The sequence below is a fragment of the Pithys albifrons genome, chromosome 9 (genome assembly GCF_047495875.1).
Source record: "Pithys albifrons albifrons isolate INPA30051 chromosome 9, PitAlb_v1, whole genome shotgun sequence".
Classification (NCBI taxonomy): Eukaryota; Metazoa; Chordata; class Aves; order Passeriformes; family Thamnophilidae; genus Pithys; species Pithys albifrons.
Genome location: NC_092466.1, coordinates 14,045,448 through 14,060,685, shown reverse-complemented (window position 1 = coordinate 14,060,685; position 15,238 = coordinate 14,045,448). Strand labels below are relative to the sequence as shown.

Sequence of the window (15,238 nt, the reverse complement as noted above, 5' to 3'; positions counted from 1 at the left end):
ATGGACTGCTCTTTGAAAAGAAGTAGTACTTAGAAGATGAGCTGCAGGCCTCAGTGCATGGTGCATACTGTGCCAATGACCTGGCTTTGATGAGTGTACTCTTGCTTCCTAAGCAAGCAAGAGCCAACGGACCATCTCTTAGCAAGAAATAAAGTGTATTTATTGGTGAGAGTCATCAAACTGTGAGACAGTTGAAGTATTGGGTTTGTGCAGCAAGGTTTGGATGGTGGGGGGGGGCTACAGGGGTGGTTGCAAATGCTTTGGAGGGAAGAATGGATTAGACCAATCCTTTTAGCTTTTTTACAGAAGCAGCAGAGTATTTGGAGGGAAGTGGACACTTCTGCAGGTTGGTTTGGGAAGTGCGGAGGGCATCTTGAGTGCTTCATGATTTGCTTCTCTGGAATGAAATTCACAGTCTTCTCTCTGCCCTTTGTGGTACAGCTGAGCAGGCTGGCTAGAGAAGCTACCCAGGAACCTTCATTTCCAGCCAAGAAAAAAAAAAAGGAGCATGTAACACCTTAATTTGATATCAGGTTTTGATGAGTTTGTGTGTTAGGCAGGTTCCAGTCGATTAGGGAAATAGATTGCGCAAGGCAAGAGAGAGAGATATCAGTTTGCAGTGCCAAAATACATGAGGAATTTGGATTATGACAGAGGGAGGTGAAAGTCCCTACTCAAAATGCTCAGAGGCACGATATTCATATCCAGTTCACCTACAAACAGCCCAGTGCAGATCTCTGAGATGGGTGATAGGGATCGATTGCACTTCATCCTGAGCCAGAGCAGTATTCCACTCATTCTTCACATTCCTAAATTGTTCACCTTTCCCCACCCAGCTCTCAGCAGAGAAAACACTGGGAACTCAGTAGGGAATGCTGAAAACAGCAAGGTATTGTAAAGGTAGAACTAGAGGGTTTTAGTGGGGTCAGAAAAGCAGTTTGATCTCATAGGACAGACTGGCCGTCCTGAAAATGGGCTGTGGCACTAGAAATCTTCATTTTGACTGTGAATAGTGAAGAGTGGCAGAGGTCTTAGAGAAGGAAAAACATTTTTGTGATCTCTGCAGTGGAGGGGAATGGCTGCCAAGCCTGTATGTTTGTAACAGGGAGCTCTCCAGGTGCCCTTAGCTGCAAAAACTGAGTTTAGAAAATATGGAGATTACAGGCACCTCCAAAGGCAGGGAGGGCTGTGGGCTGCAGTTGCAGGAGACAAAAGCCTAGTGTGGAGTGAATGTTGTAGCTCTTTGAAATGTGTCTCGGATATGTTTTTCTAGTGCCTATAAGCATGAAGGGGGATTTGTGGAAAGGGGTGCTGTTATTCCACATGTTGGAGGGAGTGGGGAAAATTCAGGAAGTGGTTTTTTAAAAATTCCCTTTTAAGGAGCAGTGCATGTATGGTACAACACTGCACAGAAACCAGCTGTGACCACAAATGGAGCACAAGTTAGGTTTCTTGAGGATTCAGAGTGGGGGGCTAGCTTCATTTAATTTTGGATAATTTAAGACATTGAATACAAATACAAGTTTTAAAAATATTTTGAGATGTTTATGCAAAAAGAGTATGTTTTTGTTAAACATAACAATGAAGCATTTGGACTGGAAATTAAAGAGCAGTGCAAACAAAAGCAAAACATAGTGCTTGGGGTTTTTCTCTTCTTCTGTGGTCAATCTGCAGAGTGTCTTTTGTGTCTTGATTGTTATTGTCAAACCAGAGTGGCTGTGGGAGGCAAGTTCAATGCTATTCACAGCTCTGCTCATACTTTTGGCTGGAAGAAATGATATCCAAGGGGTAGGAACGATGAAGTCGGAAGCTTTGCCCTGTCTCCATATTTTGTTCTTGTACAGGATTGTTCCTATTGAAGATGATCCACATTGTACCAAAGTATGCTTAGTTACCCAGTTCTGGCAAGGCTGCCCAAGCAGAGTGTCCCACACGGGCAGGAAGGTCCATGTTGAAGCCTCCTGGGGCAACACATATTTCTGCCTTCAGAGCAGTGTGGGGTTCAGATCCAGGCTGTGAGATGATCTTCTCCATTGATTTCTTGGGGTTTCCTGGGTTTGGATGTGGCTCTCACATTATGGCTAACACTTGCTCTCCGCCACTGCAGGGTTTTGGCTGGTGTGGACCATCATCATCATCCTCAGCTGCTGTTGTGTTTGCCATCACCGGCGCACCAAGCATCGCCTCCAGGCCCAGCAGCGGCAGCACGAGATCAACCTCATTGCCTACCGGGAAGCTCATAACTACTCAGCCCTGCCGTTTTATTTCCGTATGTATCCCACACTGCTTTCCCTGGGGATCACGGGGAGCAGGGCAGCAGCAGTTTCCTGTGTTGGGTGGGAGGAGGGAGCAGTGGTTGGACTCAGCAAGAGGCGGTGGGCACTTACCATGCTGCCTAACCATAGCTTTGCAGCAGGAGGTGGTGTATTCCAGCTGCTGGATGCATTTGAACCCCCATGAGTCTGGAGCTGAACCACACCACCTACAGCACCTTCACACCTGGCCCTGAGAGTGCAGAAATTTTCTGCAAAGGTTCTTAAAATACCTTCTTCAGGACTTTATGGATGTTCCTCCTTTCCAGCCTGCACTTGCTGTTGGTGGGACTGAGATGTGGGAAGTGGCTTCATGAAATCTGGTCATGCAGACTGGGGTGGAAGTGGCGCCTCAGCAGGGACCATGCTGGTCCCCACCCTGTGCTGTGGTTCCCAGGCCATGCTGCTGATGATCAGCCCTAGGACTTTGCACGAAGGAGCTGTTGCCCACAGCTCAGGGACAGTACAGTCACTTTGTGCTCTCCTTGTGCCCTGCTATGCTGTGTTAGAACAGGAAGGCTTGGCCTTCTGACCTGAGCTACCACAGCTGAGTTTTCTGTAATGATGAACTGTTGAATTGCAGGTATGAATTTGCTTTTCTTGTTAAACTCTGGCAGCCATCTCAGAAATACTCCCCAGCAGCCTTTTCCTTCCCAGCCCCAGGGATATGCAACTGCGCATGGAAAATTGCAGTTATCCTTAAATATTTCCAGTATTTAAGTCCATTCTGTCTATATAGACTATTTTGTTGCCTCATTAAGAAATAAACAAAATATTTCATAGGTCTGTGGGGCTGTAAGTACAATAAATCAAACTCTTTTGCCAGTTTATTCTGACTGCATCAGAAGGATTGAACCCAGCACTAAAACAGCAACCAAAAGCCATGATCCCAAGTTCTTTGTAACTGCTCATGTCTCTTCATATTTGCACAATGCTTTGTGAAATGAAATCTTTGCTCTTGAAAATGGAAACTTAACTGAGAAGACAGTGTTGGAGAGGGCTGGGTAGCCAACACAAGCCAACTCCTATGCAGTGTACGGGTCTGTATTGAGGTACTTGGTCCAGGGAGTTTTGCCTGGCAGCTGTAAGTATCAGCTTGAAAGCCAGGAGGTCAGGCTGCTGTTCCCAGCTTCCAGCTGTGTCCATCTCCTCCTGTGATGGTGGCCCTCCTGTGCTGCATTTGCTGCTTCTCTAAAATGTGACACAGCTCACTTGGGACAAGTTTTGGCACCCCTCATAGAGCCCACTGAGCTGTTCAGTGGGAAGGTGCTGCTGGTAGGTGACAAATGCCATACCAACCTGTTAGTGTTAGTGACTTGTTTCCTGAGATAAGCCGCTCCTGACATAACTTCTCTTCCTTGCCTCCCACTTGTAGGGTTTTTGCCAAACTATTTACTACCTCCCTATGAGGAAGTGGTGAACCGCCCGCCAACCCCCCCACCACCATACAGTGCCTTACATCAGCAGTGCATCCCAGCAGGCAGCAGTAGCACAATGCCAGACACGCCACGGAGCCTGCAGCAAGCACAGAGCAGCTCTGCAGCACCCAGCAGCAATAACAGCAGTACTGACAGCACTGGGGCCCCCGGCCTCGGGGACCCCGAGCCCTCCTCCACCATGCTGGTCGAGCGAGCTGTTGCCAAAATGCAAAGCGTGGAGCCCGGCAGTACCAGCACGGGAGCCGAGCTAGTGGAGAGGGCTGGTCCTGACAAGGATACAGAGTGCAAGGAGGAACTGCTAAAAGGGTACAGCTCTGAGAGCTTAGAGCAGAGCAGCGCCATTCCTGACGCGAAGGACAAGATGCCGGGCAGGCAGCGCCGCTTCACCGGCGACTCGGGCATCGAGGTCTGCGTATGCAACCGAGGGCACCACGACGACCTCAAGGAGCTCGACGGGCTCATCGATGACGCTCTGGACGGGCCCCTGGACTTCTGTGACAGCTGCAGTGGCCGTCCCCACAGGGACGAGGAGGAAGGGCTTTTCAGTGCCACTGAGGAGCAGCACCGCGAACACAGCCACCACCACCTGCCGCGGCAGCCGGTGTGTGTACTCTTGAACACAATAAATGAGCAGGACTCTCCAAACTCTTGCACCAATAACTCCCCCAGCTAGGGCGGCAGAGTGGAAGGGAGGATCGGGGGAAAAAATACAAAGAAATAAAAATGGAATAAGAGGATTAAAACTTTAACAGGAGGAAAAGGTGATACAACCTTCTTTTTTAGTTTATTTTTCTTTCACCCCCTCCAGTATAATGTGGGGACTTGTCATCAAAGGCCCGGCTTGTGGGGGACGGGTCACTCTGGGTTTTGTTAATCATACCGGTCCTGCTCCATGGAGCAGGGACTGATGTTTCTCAATGAGACCTTCTAACAAATGGTGATTTTGGTGATGGTTATTATGTGTTTGTTGGTTTTAGTTTTCTGAAACACTGCTTTATCTCGCAATCAGTAAAACTCAGCAAATTTCACCCTGGGAGGATACCAAATCACCATAAGGCTTCAACCTCCAGGTGTCTTCCCAGAAGCGAGCAGCTTCTGACAGTGCCGGCAATCAGTAGCCCAAGAGTTCTGGTTTGATATAGTGCTCTTGAGGCATTGGGGATTTCTCTTAATCTTTTCATCTTTTTTCCTTTTTTTTTTTCTTTTTTTCCCCCCAATGTTAAGTTTTCATGAAGTTGATGAATGCCCAGACACATCAGCCCTGTAACCTCTGGTGCTTCAGTGTTTAAGACAGCAGGTAGGATATTTCCCACTTGAAGCTGGTGACTGAAGGACCAGTTTCCTCTAGAAGTGTTAATCTAGCATAAGCAGTTTGAAGAGAAAGGGTTTGCAGAGATTTGCCTTTATATGTCATTTTTAAAGACAAGTGTGTTCCTTCAATGCCTCCAAGAGCACAGTGAGCAGTTAGAATCCAGGCAGCTGGGCTGCCTTCCAAGTACTGTGGTCTCCGAATGACCTTTTCCCAGTGTGCTGCAAAAGGGCTTGGCTTTATTTTTTCCTTTTTTTGCACCCTGATAGCAGCACACTTGAGTTAAGATGACAAAAAAAGAACAGGGCTCTCCTTGGCCAGCGTGCCTTCAAGCTTCAGCGATGCATGTTGAACAAATGGAGACGAGAGCTCCGTCCATTGTGAAGGGGTGACTTACCATGTAGATGTGGAAGACCTGTGCAGTATTTTTTATCCAAAAGTTTGGTGCGATTCTAATAATGACCACTTAAAGAAATGAATGTCTGTTTTCTTTTTTTTTTCTTTTTTTTTTTTAATTATGGTGGCAACTGGCTACTGTATAATGTCTGTGAGCGTGTGTGTGTGACTGCAATCCATGCATGCGAGTCCTACTGGTAACACGAAAACCTGCTGTAAGACTGCAAGAAAATTTACTGTAGCTTTGCTTTAATAAACAGTAGAGATTTTGATAGTAACAACCTGAAGGAAAAAAAAAAGAAAAAAAAAAAGGAGGAGCTGAAACTAACATTCCCTGGAGTGCTCGTGTGGAAGAGAGCACAGTTCAGACTGTGTATCTTGTTCTTGGGGTTTCTCCCTGTCCCTTTTCTAATTATGGTCGTCCAGATCATCACTGTTATGGGGAGGAAAACCATTGAAAACTGAACTTGGACATACTCAGATCTGATTAATTGAAAACCAAAATCAGTTTTAAATAAGGTGGAAACCAAAATATAATGCCTTTTCTGATAACTTGCCCACGTGTATGTGTATCATTTTGTGAGCTAAGAACAAGATTTGTCTTTAGTTTATGGTTTTGGGTTTTTTTTCTAACTTGGAGGTATGTGGTGCTGTGCTGGCTGCAGAACAAGCGAAGTGGTGTTTATTCCAGCATTTTACCTGCACCTTTGAGGATAATGCTCTTCCCTTACAAGATTTGTAAGAATCTCACTCCTTTGCCTGTTGCAGCCTTTCTCTTCCATCAAAACAGCTGATGAAGACAGCTCTTCAGTTTGTGTCTTAGGGTGCTCTTAAGATTGGATTCAGGAGACCTCATTCCTGGAGCAGGAGTGGTAACAGAGAGGCTGCGCCTGCCCCCGAGCTGGGCTGCCTGGTGACTGGTCCCTTCAGCTGTGTACACCAACCACGTGTATTTGTGAGAAGAGAATTAAAGATCCCCAGTGCCACCCCCAGGAATTGGGTACGTATTGGCCTTTGGCTTTGTTCCTCATAGCACAAAGGAACCTAAAGGAGCACATCAGTCCACAGTGAGTGGGGTTTACTGCTGTAAATCCTGGAGATGGCCCTGTGCCAGTGGGAGATGCTCTGCCAACATTTCTGTTGGCATAAGACAAAAAATCTCCATGTTTGCTCTCCTGCCATCCTGCTGAGGGCAGGGGAACACCCTGCTGCTTCTCTAGACATGGAGGTAAGTATCAGTAAGCCGAGCTGATATTTTTAGTTTTAAAGTGTCAGGAAGAAGTAGTCATGTGCCTGTAAGTGCCTGAGGAGGAGCAGGAGTGCCAGTGGCTCTCAGTGCTTTAGGTTTTTAGGCCTGCAATGCAGGGCAGCTGGTATCAGGAAGAGTGGTGGTGCAGGGATACCAGGCAGGTGAGCTCCTTGGACATACCCCGTCTGCTTCCTCTTCAAGCAGGCAGAGGACTCCCAAATCTCCAGCTTTGGAGCTTTAGAAAGGTGCTTGATCTTCATTGTTCCTGTATAGAAAACCAACATGGCCAAAATGGGACTCTTCTCCAGATGCACACTGTGGGTGTAAAATGGTGGAGCTGTGAGGACACGGGCAGGTGTGCAGGTGTAACACCAGAGCACCAAACCACACCTTTTCTCAGCTGTAAGGGCAGTGTTTTATGGGACATGTGAGTATGTAGTTTCAAAACTGACTTGCAATAGTGTAGCAGGTTTGCGAGCAAATTAAAGTCAATCCTCTGCTAGGTGTTGTGCTTTACAACATGTTCAGGTGGTATTGCTCATACTTCTTGAAGTCTGTTTTTGCTGGAGTCCATGGCAGTGTGGATCTGGTTCCATGGCATGTTCTTGGCCACTGAAGTTGGCTCTGAGGGCAAGGACCAGGCAGGTGTCCTTGGCGGGCTGGGATGGGTTGCCTGGAAACAGGTGAATAGCAGAGTGTGGTGGCTCAGCAAGTGTCCCTTGTGCACAACGGGGATGCTCCTGGGACCAGTGGATACTGCAGCATTGCCTCCATGTTCCCAAGGGACTCTGCAGCTCTGATGATGCAAACTCGTCCTTTGGGAACACTGGTGTGATTTTCCTGCCACATACAGCTGCGTGTTTGTACGATCCTGTGGATGGGTGTTGGCTGAAGATGGAGAAGAAGGGAATTGTGTCTTGGTACTTGCTGGCAGTCTGCTCTCCGAGGTCTACCTGACTAACTGGAGGCTCCGGAAAGCCAAGGTGCAGTCAAGCCTCTGTGTTACACACTCGCCAAAAGCTTCCTGGGGCAGGAAGCCTGGAGAGAAGCAAAAGCAGCAGCTCCACTGACTATATGAGACTGTTCTGCTGGACAGTGGGAGCTTTGGGCTCCCCTGGCGCACCCCTCACCTCTTGGGACTGTGCTCCCTTCCTGCCCTGCCCAGCCTGTGCTCCCACAGCCATATCTCTTTTGCTTCTCTCCATTCCCTGGCTGGGCTTGTCCCACCATGATCTGCTCCCGGCAGGGTCCAGCTCCAGTGAACAAACTCCCTTTGCTGTCTCAGATGAGTGGTTCTCCCTACGGCTGCGGCCTCCCAGTGCTCACTTGCCCTCCTGTGTAACACATCCCAGGGAGGCTTTCCCCCCTCTTTTTCCATTTTTTGTTTATATAGGAAAAGCTTGAGCCAGGCTGGGAGGGGAGGGAGACTGGCAGCCCCCTGGCTCAGGCAAGCCCTGCAACATCCCACAGTGGGCAGCCTGAGAAGGCTGGGATGAGTTGTCTCTTTGTCAGAGCTGGTTCCCCCCATCCTTGCAGCACAGATCTGTTTTTATCAGATGGGATGTGTGCCCGCACCGGGGCCGTCGCGACGGTGGTGCAAGCGCTGCAGTCTCTGCCGGGGGGGGCACAGCCTGCCGCGCCGTCTCTCAATTTGTTTTCAGCCGGCGAACAGCTGTGTCCTGAGGTCTGTGCTTACTCAGCGCTGCTGGCTCTGTGCCCACTGCAGAGCCTGCAGGTATTCTGAGCGTCTCCTGCTCCTCCCGGACTGGCTGTCACTCTCTGTCACAGTCCAGGGTCATCCAGTCCCTGGTGCAAAGCGAAGCCTCTCCAACTTGGAGGGCTGCTGAACAGTGTGGAAACAGCCCTGAATGGAAAAGCTTCATCCTTTCTATCATCACCAATTTCTCCCTTGCAAAACCACCTTTGCCTCACAGATGGAGCCACTAGTTCCCAACCCCTCAAAACCCTTCAGCACCTTTCCCTCCTCTCCTGGTTCCCCCCCATGCAAAGACCCTGAGAAGCCCCCTAAGGAGGACAGGGACCCAACACAGCCCAAGCCATTTCATCCGCAGGATTATTTCAGCAGCAAAAACCTCAGTGTTCCCAGTGGCTGCCCATGCTCAGTCAGCTGAAACCTGGTGACAGGTGCTGAGGTTCCTCCCAGCTGTCCTGTAGGCATGGCTGCCTCGTCCCTACCCCAGCTTTTGGGTCACTGATCTGCCCAGTGCCAGCTCTGAACAAAGCCTTGTCCAAGGTGGTGGATTTGTGTGTCTTGAGTCTCAGGGGGACTCCAACTTCTGCAGGAGCCTTGGGAGCAGAAGGATGTTGGAGGCCACCCTAGGAAAAATCCCATGCTGCCCCACTGCCAGCAGCCCAGGTGGAGCTTTCTAGTGGGGTCAGGGGTTTGTGGGTGCAGCAGCAGCAGGGCCCCAGAGCAGCTGTCAGGACACAGATACCAGCCGTGTGAATCAGCAGCGTCTCTGCCCATTCCCAGAGCAGGGAGCAGCCGTGCCAGCGGCTGTTTACCAGCTCACCAGGGGCTGGGCAGCTGGTGCTGAGCACGGAACCCCTGCGGCAGCACCTTCTCCTGGCTGGGAGGAGACGGGCTGGGCAGGGGGCACGACACCCTGCAGAAGGGCTGGGCTCGGGTGGTGGGTTTGCAGCACGTGCCAGGCCTGGCAAGGGGGGAAACACAGGTGTGCAAGTGGCTGTGACTGGAGGGTTCTCCAGTTTAGAGACATCCCTGGTGCAAAGGTCCCCTTTTCTGCCTCAAGGTGCCCCTGGCCTTGAGCACGTGTGTGAGTGTGAGTGCACACACCTTGCTGTGAGCACCTTGGCAGACAGCAGGGTGTTGGCCTGGGTTGATTCTGGCAAGGAGAAAATCCCTTCCCTTACCAAGGGCAAACTCAAATGCCTTGGCAAAGGGGCACAGAGGTGCTGGAGGTCCTGCTGATGCTCCTGGAGGTGTCAAGATGCTGCAGTTACTGGTGACTGCAGGAGACTGAAGAGGAGCCTCCCTGCTGGAATGTGCAGCAAGGGAGAGGATCTGAGAGAGGGCAGAATCAGAATGGCATGGAGATGCCAGTCCCAGAGAAGGCCAGAGCATCATGTTTAACCAAGTTTTCCCAAAGCCCTTTCTCAGTCCAGTGCCCCTTCACTCACCCAGCTTCAGTCTGTGCTAGCAGAGGTGGAGGGATTGGAAACCCAGTGCCACCCCTGGAATGATGAAAATAGGCAGGGGAGCAGGAAGGAGTGTGGGGCTTAGCCCTTAGAAGCCAGCAGAGACTCTGTGCAGCAGCTGTGGGGCTGGGCTCCTCCTGTACTCCCTTTGCCTGGCTCCTGGTGATCAGCTGCACACATCACCCTGAGGATTGTACCTGGGGCAGGTGTGTGCATGGCAGCTCTTCCTCCAGCTTCTCCCTACCACCCTTAGCCCCCCAGGAGAATGAGACTGACTGGGAGGAGAGAGGATGTTATTGCCATGCCAGGCTGTAAACGCATTGTCTTCATCATCATCATCATGCTACAGGACCTGTTTGGCATCAGATGCCAGATGGTGAAGGGGCTGCATGATAACCAGGTGCTGGGGTTTGAAAGAACAGGTACACTTTGACACACTGAGTAGAAAGTTTAGTGGTGGGGAGGTTTTAGGTCAGTTCTGCCTGCTAGCACAAGAGAGAGCAGGGGAAATGTGGGGGTGTGCAAGGCAGGGGGCATCACACCATGCTGGATCTTTGTGGGGTTTTCCCCTCCACCCTGGCTGCTTTCCCTCCAGGGCCCTGAGCTGTAGCTGTGTAGTTATTTAGTTAAATATTAAGAGGTCAAGTAATAGAGAACCAGAAACCTAATTACGTGCTGACCTCCATGGCAGAGTGGTTTTTGGTAAAAACAAAGCAAACACGTCCCCTTGTGTTACAGGAATGTTGTGCTGCTGCTGGAGTGATGGTGGCCACAATCCAGCCAGACAGTGAGTACACAGGACACCATGTGGGTGGGAGTTGCCACATTGCTGCACAGGGAATTTTGGCAGCCCCTCGCTCCATGGTGCCCACGCAGTGGGTCTGGGGCCTGCAGTTGAGCTCAGCCTGTGGAGTCTGGGCACCTCTGGGTGCTCCTCTGTGTCCCTGAGCAGGAGGAGCTGTTTGGGACACACTGTCCTGGGATGAGGCAGAGAAAGGCAGGGTCGGGGGAGCTCTTCCCTGCTCCATGGCAGGCTCAGCTCCCAGCTTGCATCGCATTCACTCTCCCTGCTCCCAGTGGGGAAACTGAGTCAGAGGCCAGCCACAGTCACCCCCCCAGGGTCACAGCCACTGGGCACAGCCTGGGCATCCCTAACCCCCAAACTACCCACTGGTCACTTTCCCCCCTTTCCTGGCTGGGCTGGGCCCTTCTCCCCCCATCAGCTGTGAGAGTGGCTGGTTTCTGTGGCTCAGGGTTGTCTCTGCACAGGCCCCCACCCCACATCCCTAGAGGGCAAAGGGCTCTGTGGTAGCAGCCCTGCAGAGGGGCCACAGCCTCCCATCTCCACCCAGTGCTCACAGCAAGTTGTGGGGCCACATCTCACACCTTTCCTGCCCTCCATCTGCTGCCCAAAAAATACCTGGGGCTGTGCTGTGTTGGGAACGTCTTTATTTAGACATCCATGGGGCAGGCAGGTATAACCTCTGTGGTCCTGTCCCAGCCCACCCCACCGCTACCTGGGATTCAGGGCTCATCCCCATCACGAGGCCACTCGCCAGGCATCCCGTAGACGGGCCTTCACCTGGAACTTCTGCACCTGCAGCACGACACCAAACTTGCCCTCCAGGGAGGGCAGAGGCTGGTCCTCAGGGCACTCGAGTGTGAACCTCTGCAGCACCCAGGCCAGGAAGAGGAAGAGCTCCATCTTGGCCAGGACTTTTCCCAGGCAGACTCGGATCCCGGCCCCAAAGGGGAGGTAGCTGGGTGAGGGCGAGTGTATGTGCTGGCCCTGCTCATCCAGGAAGCGGCCTGGCAAGGGAACAGGAAGGGGCACTATTGGCATCAGCAGGGATCAATCCCTTCTGTCTGAGACCTGCCTGAGTTCATCACACATGTGTCCCTCCCCTGAGCTGCAGAACCAGAGGTGGCACAAATGCCCTCCATGGGTGGGAGCAGGATCCGACCTCCCACCACCAAACCTCCTGCAGGGCTTAGCCTCTCCTGCTGCACCCACTCCACCGTCTCCTGACCCCAGGCAGGATGGGGATCACCAACCCACCAGGATTGAACTCCTCAGGCTTGTCCCACTCCTTCTCGTCGTGGTGCACAGACCAGAGGTTGATGATGACCCTGGTGCCTTTGGGGATGAAGTATTCCCCAATGCTGCAAGGCCAACACAGGGAGAACGTCATTCCCGCCCCACAGTCACCTGCCCACAACCTGCCTGTGCCCGGGGGGGTCTCACCTGGTGTCGGCAAGGGACACATGTGGGATGAGCAGGGGGGACACGGGCCGGATGCGCAGCACTTCGCTGATTGTGGCCTCCAGGTAGGGCAGCAGTGGGCGGTCATTGAGGTGGGGGTGACGCACCAGGCCAATCTTCTGGTCCATTTCCTCCTGGATCTTCCTCTGGACCTGAGAAGGGAGCAAGGACTGTGGTGGGAGCCCAGCGAGAGGGGTCCCCTATGCGCAGTGGGGTACAACCAAGCATCACCAGCATGTCCTATCAGCTTGTGCAGGGCAGAAGTGAAATGCCCACAGCCTGATCCTGCTTATTTGTGGGGCCTGACATCTCTTTTGGCAGCTACATTCCCCAAAGCCCCCCTGATGCCAGAGGGAGCCCAAGCCCTCTGCCATGGGGTGCAGACCCTACCTCGGGGTAGTGGAGCAGGTAGAGCACAGCCCATTTGAGCACAGTCGTGGTGGTCTCCACGCCAGCCCCAAAGATGTCCCCCACTGTCATCAGGAGGTGGTCATCAGTCAGCTCCAGCCCTGGCACTGTGGGGCTGCTGTTCTCAGCACTGAGCCTCACTTGCAGGAGGGCATCCATGAGGTCCTTCACAGTGTCTCCACAGAAGGCTTCCTGCCAGGGGACGTGGGTGAGCCAGGCTGTCCTGGGCATATCCCAGCACCAGCACCCTGCAGCTCCCAGGCATCCCCCTGTCTTGGTCCCACTGGCACCTTGTGTTCAGTGAATTTCTGGTGGAGCAGCTGGTCCCGAACCTGGAGGCATTTCTTCAGCAGGGCCAGGTCCTTGTTGGGGAAGATCTGGGGGAGAGAAACCACATTACAGCAAGGAGCTCCAGTTCAGCCCAGCCCCTGCAGGTCCCCAGGCAGTCTCTCCATGCCCAGCAGAATACTGGAACATCAGGGTAGGGACCCTCTTAACTCGAAGGGGCTCCTGTAGGACACGTCCCAGCTCCTTCCTCTCATCTGAGGTGAGAGGAACAAGCAGTCCCGATGTCCCTGCTCACCTGGAGCCAGGGGAAGATGTCCACCAAGCTCTCCTTGGCCACGGTGTCCACAATTCCCTGGCTGTACTCCAGCATGGCCTCGAACTCAGGGTCCCCACGCCGGTACGAGGAGTTGAAGCAGAGGGAGCAGACCACGTTGGTGACAGCCCGTGTGAGCTCCGGGGCCATGTCCAGGGCCGTATCCTGCGCAGCGCTGAGCGTCTCGCACAGGGATGCAGCCTCCCGGCAGACTGGGGTGGGGAGAGGCAAGTGAGGGGGCAGTGAGGGGGTGGTGGTGAAGCCGAGAGGTGAAGGGGCAGCTGGGGGCTGGAAGGAGGGTCCCTGCTCATTCAGGGTGTGCAAAGAGCACAGGGTGCATTCAGAGAGCACCTCCCAGCCAGGGCTGAGCCCTGAGGGCCTGGGATGGGCAGGAGGGACAATGCTGGGTGCTGCGGAGGAGCAGAGAGGATGGAGACAGGCAGGAAAGTCTGTGAGCGGCTCGATGCTATTCCTGGGTGGAGTGAGGAGCTGATTCCATGCCTCAGTGTCCTCATCTGTGAGTGATAGGAATCAAAACTCAGTGTGGAAAATGCATGGGGAGAGGTGTAAAGTAGTGGGGATGGAAGGAGAGGGATCGAGCCCTGCTTGGCAAGGGGATGCCGGGGGATTTGAGCTGAGCCAGAGTCTCCCCCTGGCTTCGCAGGGAATCAGAGCGCAGAGGAAGGAAAAGTTCAGCCCGGATCAAGCACTGGAAGGAGCCAGAGCTGCGAGGGAGCCCGGGGTCTGGTGGGAGGCACTCACTGATCCTCTCGAGGGCGAGCGAGCCCTCCCCAAACATGGAGAGCGCGGTGTGCACCAGCTTGCGCTGGAACTTCCAGAGGGGCCCGTAGCTGGCGAAGGCGATGTCCTTGCCTCCCCGGGACAGCAGGTCCGTGGTCACCTGAGGGACAGGCAGTCCCAGGGTCACCCGCTGCAGGGCAACCCGGTGGGGTGACGCTGGGGGGATGGATGATCATCTCACCTCAGCCCAGGGATGGTCTGAGGGGTCAGCACAGCAGGCAAAGCCCACGTCGTGAGCTTTGCTTCCCCCCCTGCCCAGGACTGATAGAGACGTTTGGGGTCAGATGCCAGAGTTAGAGGTTCTGGGGTGCCTGGGAACTCAGAGTGTGTGTGGCACCTGATGGTAGCCGACGCCGTGTCCCCATGCCCTGAGATGCAGCTGCGGGAAAAACTCGCACCCTCGGGATGGAGGATGCACAGGGAACAGGGCACTGAGGGCTGCTCTGCCACTGGCTTTGCTGTGGGCAGGATGGGGAGAGGAGACAGACCCTGCTGGGTGCCGGTGCCTTTCTTGGAAGCATCTCCCGCCTGTTCCCACACCTCAGTGGGATGGGTTCCCCCAAAACGCGCTGCTGACTCACAGTGCGGGGCCGTCCGGCGAAGTCTTTGCCCTTCTTCAGCAGCACCTCCCTGGCGTGCCGGTAGCTGTTCACCACCACCACGTAGTGGGAGCCCATCCAGAGGGCGAAGAGGCTGCCGTAGCGGCCCTGCAGGCGCCACAGCCGCAGGTGCAGCTGCGGGTGTCCGGCCAGTTGCAGGAGGCTGCCCACGAGCGGCAGTGCCGGCAGGCTCCGGGGGCGCTCCAGCCCCGTCCCGGTGCCCGATCCCGGCCCGTCCCGGCGCCGCGCCATGCCCCAGGTGCAGAGCAGCGCCAGCGCCAGCAGCAGCGCGCCCAGCAGAGCCATGGCCGGCCCGCCGGGGCCGCGGGCGGGGGGCCCTTATAGCGGCGGCGGCGCCTCGCCTTGGCCCCGGCGGGCCCGGCCCCTCATCGGGGGCTCGGCGAGGGGAGAGCCGGGCCCGGGGCCAGCCCCGCAGCTGCGGGCACACGGCGGGGGGCGCGGGGCCACGGCCGCGGGGAGCGGGCGGGGGGCAGGGGATGGGTGTGAGACTGAGCCTGGCCTTGGGCTGCCATCCCATCCCAGGGCCCCGCGGGGGCTGCCACGGCCACGGCCGGGGGGACACGGCTGGGGGGGACACGGGGGGCCGGTCCAGCCTGGGAGCGCCTCGGTGTGCCCGGGCGGGAATGGGCAGCACTGGGCAGAACTGGGAATGCTGGTGAG

General features: G+C 54.1%; 2 protein-coding genes across 10 annotated transcripts in view; one reads left to right on the top strand and one right to left on the bottom strand.

Moving 5' to 3' along the window:
* Positions 1-6,456, top strand: part of WBP1L (WW domain binding protein 1 like) — a 61,601-nt gene extending 55,145 nt beyond the window's left edge. For 8 of the 9 annotated variants that reach the window (XM_071563776.1, XM_071563781.1, XM_071563780.1 and 5 more), the window contains 2 exons: positions 2,108-2,269; positions 3,688-6,012. In XM_071563776.1, the coding sequence (XP_071419877.1) occupies positions 2,108-2,269; positions 3,688-4,424 (899 nt within the window). In that variant the 3' untranslated portion in view covers positions 4,425-6,012. Of the gene's footprint in view, positions 1-2,107; positions 2,270-3,687; positions 6,013-6,224 lie in introns of those variants that run through there. The other variant, XR_011698532.1, reaches the window with a different exon arrangement.
* Positions 6,457-11,394: 4,938 nt separating this feature from the next.
* On the bottom strand, positions 11,395-14,863 carry CYP17A1 (cytochrome P450 family 17 subfamily A member 1). Its single transcript, XM_071563775.1, has 8 exons — positions 14,540-14,863; positions 13,920-14,058; positions 13,140-13,369; positions 12,847-12,933; positions 12,539-12,748; positions 12,131-12,300; positions 11,945-12,048; positions 11,395-11,694 (listed from the first exon to the last, which is right to left on the bottom strand). Exons 1-8 carry the CDS (start codon positions 14,861-14,863, stop codon positions 11,426-11,428), a joined length of 1,533 nt encoding a protein of 510 aa, XP_071419876.1. The 3' UTR covers positions 11,395-11,425.
* Between the last annotated feature and the right edge of the window lie 375 nt (positions 14,864-15,238).

Bases quoted from the DNA above. Each gene is read 5' to 3' on its own strand.
- CYP17A1 (XM_071563775.1), bottom strand. From the start codon at position 14,863: ATGGCTCTGCTGGGCGCGCTGCTGCTGGCGCTGGCGCTGCTCTGCACC. The intron at 14,059-14,539 runs GTGAGTCAGCAG...CCTGTCCCTCAG, and splicing joins TCGCCGGACGGCCCCGCACT to GTGACCACGGACCTGCTGTC. The intron at 12,934-13,139 runs GTGAGCAGGGAC...TCTCTCCCCCAG, and splicing joins ACATCTTCCCCTGGCTCCAG to ATCTTCCCCAACAAGGACCT.